Genomic DNA, 3,878 nt, shown 5'->3' on the forward strand with positions numbered 1-3,878 from the left:
CACTATTACACCGCGCCTGGTTTTAGCTTCGATTGTATGTTGAAATACACCAGGATGAAGCTGGAGCTCTTGAACGACTACGACATGCTACTGATGGTGGAACAGGGCATTCGTGGTGGGCTAGTGCAAGCCGTCAAGCACTATGCAAAGGCTAACAATTCTAAGACACCCGATTACGATCCGTCAAAACCGGAATCATGGATCGTGTACCAAGACTGTAAGTAATCTATACGTGCATATATAAACGCGCAATATTTGAGCGGTGGTTTAGTAACGTTTAATGTTTACAGGCAATAACCTTTACGGGTGGGCTATGAGTCAGCCCATACCGTACGGTGACTTCCGGTGGTATAAAGGAACAGACCCTCTGGCTGACCTCCAATCGTTGTCGGACACTGGTAATACGGGGCGTATATATGAAGTGGACGTATCGTATCCACAAGAGCTGCATGACGAGCACAACGACTTGCCGTTCTTGCCTGTCAACGATGTACCGCCGGGTTCCAAAGAGACCAAACTCATGGCCACTTTGAAACCCAAACAGCGGTACGTCGTACATTACGTTAATCTTAAACAGGCGATCGCACACGGACTGCAAGTCGATAAAGTATGTATAGTTAACCTATAAACTATAAGCGATGATACTAATATAAATATTTGTACTGCAGGTGCACCGCGTTTTAGAGTTTCAACAAAGTGCTTGGTTGAAACCATACATTGAGTTGAACACTGAAATGCGGAAAAAGGCGGCAAATGCTTTTGAAATTGCATTTTTCAAACTAATGAACAATGCCGTCTTTGGTAAGTGCATGCTCAATGCTAAAGTGGGTTATTCGATAATTTTTTACATTTTATAGGGAAAACAATGGAGAACATGCGGAAACGCATCCGTATTGAGCTAATCTCCAGTCCCGAACGTCTAAGCAAGCTCGTAAACCAACCAACCTTCAACGACTGTATCAAATACGGTGAAAGGTTGTGCGCCGTCATAATGGACACAAAGATGGTCAAGTTTATCAAACCAATATACGTCGGTTTAGCAGTGCTTGACATTAGCAAGACGCTAATGTACAAGTACTTCTACGACGTATTGAAACCACATTATGGCAGTGCAATCGAATTGGTTTACATGGATACTGGTGAGTACAACCGTACAGTAGAAATATTTTTTATATTTATATATTTTTAATTTTTCTCAGACTCCTTCATATACCTGCTCAGAGTAGGCGACTTCTACCAGGATTTAGCTGGTAGCCCCGATTTACTGGTGCACGTGGACGCATCTAGCCTGCCCAAGGATCACCCTTGCTACTCCACCGATAGAAAGAAGATGCCCGGCTTGTTTTCAGACGAGACCAGTGGCCTCACTCTCTTTGAGATCGCTGCACTTCGATCAAAGTGCTACGCATTTGACATGGAAGGCAGCGAACTCATAAAGTCTAAGGGGATCCGCGGACACGTCGTCCGGAACCATCTGTCTTTGGACGACTACAAACGGTGTTTGTTTAAAGACGATGGTGACGATGCGTCAAAACGAGCATTGGCTGGAGAGAATGCCCGTGCGGTCATCAGAGTGATACGTGGTGGTGACTCTCCACTGACATTATCGTTACCCTACACTCCGTACCGACAGAACGTGTCAATCCGTTCGTTTGAGCACGAGGTACGGACTTTACGTACAACCAAGTTGGCGCTTAACCGTTTTGATGATAAGCGCTACACGCTCAACAACAGAATCGACACGTTGGCCCACGGGCATTATGCTATACCACCACCGGAAGACCTATAGTTCTTATCATTGTAAAAAAAAAAAATCGTCAATAATTGAAAATTTTTTTTTTGTAAATATACATGTATATAAGTAGTTTTAAAACATTTTTTTAATGTAACATAATGTAGTAAGAAATTGTATTTTTTCTAAAAAATATATGTATATGCGTGTACATATTTGTAAATATATATATATATACTACATCGTTTTTTTTCTCTTCTGTACAGTACAATAGTTGTACGTGTAAGATGCCCTAGTATTTAAACTATAGTTACGTAATGAGGTGTCACATTTTGATGGTAAGGTATTATCCACCAAAACTCTAAGAATACCCTACTGTATTTTACATGTATCATACAGCTAGGTTTTTGAGCATGTTTTAACCTTTCTGAAGAATTAAAAAGAAGAAAAAAGAGTTTTTTTCATATGATAGAAATAAAATCTTAGATAATAATCATTATTTTAAATATTATTATTTAAACGTATTTATAGTCATTGTATCCATTATAATTTTAATTACAAGTTACGTTAAAAACGCGATTTTCACAATGTCTCAGTATATAATAATAACAGCACATGTTAATGCAACATACGTTTATTTTAAACAATTTTTTTTTTTTTTTTTAATTATATACATGTTTTAGATACTTGTCGACAGATAGCTATTACTAACAACTACTGTTGGTATTTCTTGGTTATTTGTATTTGATGGTATGATTGTTTCCGACTGTATATCATCGGCCAGCGACCCAAAAAATGTCGAGCATACGTTTTCTCCGTTAGAAGACTGAAAAAAATAAAATATATTTATTAAATATGTTCTATTCAGTTAGAAAAAAAAAAAAAAATGTAATTCACCATTTCTTTAGTATATTCTTCCAGCATCGTCCACCGTTGTTCCAACTGCTGGCTCGCAAATTGTTTTATTTGGCTTATGTAGCTCAGATCGCTATTGGGTAAACTATTTCTAATCGTATAATCCGAAACCGCATTGATCAACATACATTTGTTTTCCACATTTACTTCATACTGAGATTTCATATATTGAGCCATCTGTTCCAACTGTTGTAGAACCAATGGTTGAATTACAGTCATCTTTTGATTGATAGTCTCAAAGATACAACATTCCAAAGCGCTGAGTTTTAAAATGTCTGATTGGGTGAGTAACACTCGGCATTCATCTTGTGCTTGTGATTCAAAGACTAGCGAAGACTCTCCTTGAAACGTAGTCTTTGAGAGTGTGACGTATTCATCCTTGAGTAAAATAATCTTTTGTCTTGATACAGGGTCGAAAATTAGCGACAGAATATTACCCATCAACGTATAAATCCGTTGTAGGAAATCTATCGTTATAAGTATGTAACGGGTTGACGATAGTAAACGAATAGTTACGTTAAATCGATCTTTTGGATCCAATCCTATCTGAACGAATTTACGAGGATTGAAATTCAAAACGTAATCAGTGCAATCGATTAATTCACTGTGAGGTTGGGGTTTAGCAAATGTTTGTTTGTTATAGAATTTGGCAATTGTAGCGAGAGAACCAGCCATTCTTAAAGTATACAAATATCGACTTAACACATTACCAACAAGTTAAAGTAACGTCTGTTTATATAGAAAATCTTATAACGATTAGAGCGCTATGCTTACACCACGGTGAAGTTATTAACTAATTTAAACCCAATAGTAATTAATAGTCTAATTTTCGCCGTTAGATATGATACAAACAGTTGTAAACATAAGCAGACGGGGTTCAAACAGGATGAACAGGGATTTCAACGCGTTCAGACAGGTTTTAACATGTTCAGACTTGTTTAATCGAGATTATAAGAATCCAGGATACACTGTTCGGTAACCCAACACAGTGTCCCTACTACTTTTATAAACAGCCTACTACATACCATACATAGTACAACCTGCTACAAATACCATAGCGTATAGTAAATTTGCTATTTAATGTGTAAAACTCTTCTTTGCACTGCTTAGTACTACAGACTTTTATTTAATATTCATTATACACAAAGGCATAAAGTTTAAATAAATATGACAAAATTGTATAAAATAAAAAAAAGTATATTTTATTGAATTTTAAATCTTACAAGTTTAT

At 37.0% G+C, this 3,878-nt stretch overlaps 2 protein-coding genes across 4 annotated transcripts; one reads left to right on the forward strand and one right to left on the reverse strand.

Moving 5' to 3' along the window:
* The first annotated feature begins 298 nt into the window (after positions 1-298).
* LOC126901455 (uncharacterized) lies at positions 299-2,117 on the forward strand. Of its 3 annotated transcripts, none has more exons than XM_050677898.1 (4): positions 299-607; positions 669-801; positions 858-1,139; positions 1,227-2,117. In XM_050677898.1, the coding sequence occupies exons 1-4, from the start codon at positions 314-316 to the stop codon at positions 1,787-1,789; spliced, it is 1,272 nt and encodes a 423-aa protein (XP_050533855.1). In that variant the 5' UTR covers positions 299-313; the 3' UTR covers positions 1,790-2,117. The 3 variants fall into 3 exon arrangements, with proteins under 3 accessions (XP_050533855.1, XP_050533853.1, XP_050533856.1); XM_050677896.1 differs by having other exon boundaries at positions 1,200-2,104; XM_050677899.1 differs by having other exon boundaries at positions 1,222-1,339.
* Positions 2,118-2,377: 260 nt separating this feature from the next.
* LOC126901460 (uncharacterized) lies at positions 2,378-3,503 on the reverse strand. The gene is made up of 2 exons (XM_050677913.1): positions 2,630-3,503; positions 2,378-2,558 (listed from the first exon to the last, which is right to left on the reverse strand). The coding sequence occupies exons 1-2, from the start codon at positions 3,320-3,322 to the stop codon at positions 2,412-2,414; spliced, it is 840 nt and encodes a 279-aa protein (XP_050533870.1). The 5' UTR covers positions 3,323-3,503; the 3' UTR covers positions 2,378-2,411.
* Positions 3,504-3,878: the final 375 nt, after the last annotated feature.

This window comes from Daktulosphaira vitifoliae, unplaced genomic scaffold (assembly GCF_025091365.1).
Source record: "Daktulosphaira vitifoliae isolate Bord-2020 unplaced genomic scaffold, ASM2509136v1 Scaffold_3, whole genome shotgun sequence".
NCBI lineage: Eukaryota > Metazoa > Arthropoda > Insecta > Hemiptera > Phylloxeridae > Daktulosphaira > Daktulosphaira vitifoliae.

Coding starts and splice junctions, on each gene's coding strand:
- LOC126901455 (XM_050677896.1), top strand. CDS start 314: ATGAGTCAGCCCATACCGTACGGTGACTTCCGGTGGTATAAAGGAACA. Junction 608..668: donor ACGGACTGCAAGTCGATAAA/GTATGTATAGTT, acceptor TTTGTACTGCAG/GTGCACCGCGTTTTAGAGTT. Junction 1,140..1,199: donor ATTGGTTTACATGGATACTG/GTGAGTACAACC, acceptor AATTTTTCTCAG/ACTCCTTCATATACCTGCTC.
- LOC126901460 (XM_050677913.1), bottom strand. CDS start 3,322: ATGGCTGGTTCTCTCGCTACAATTGCCAAATTCTATAACAAACAAACA. Junction 2,559..2,629: donor AAGAATATACTAAAGAAATG/GTGAATTACATT, acceptor TATTTTTTTCAG/TCTTCTAACGGAGAAAACGT.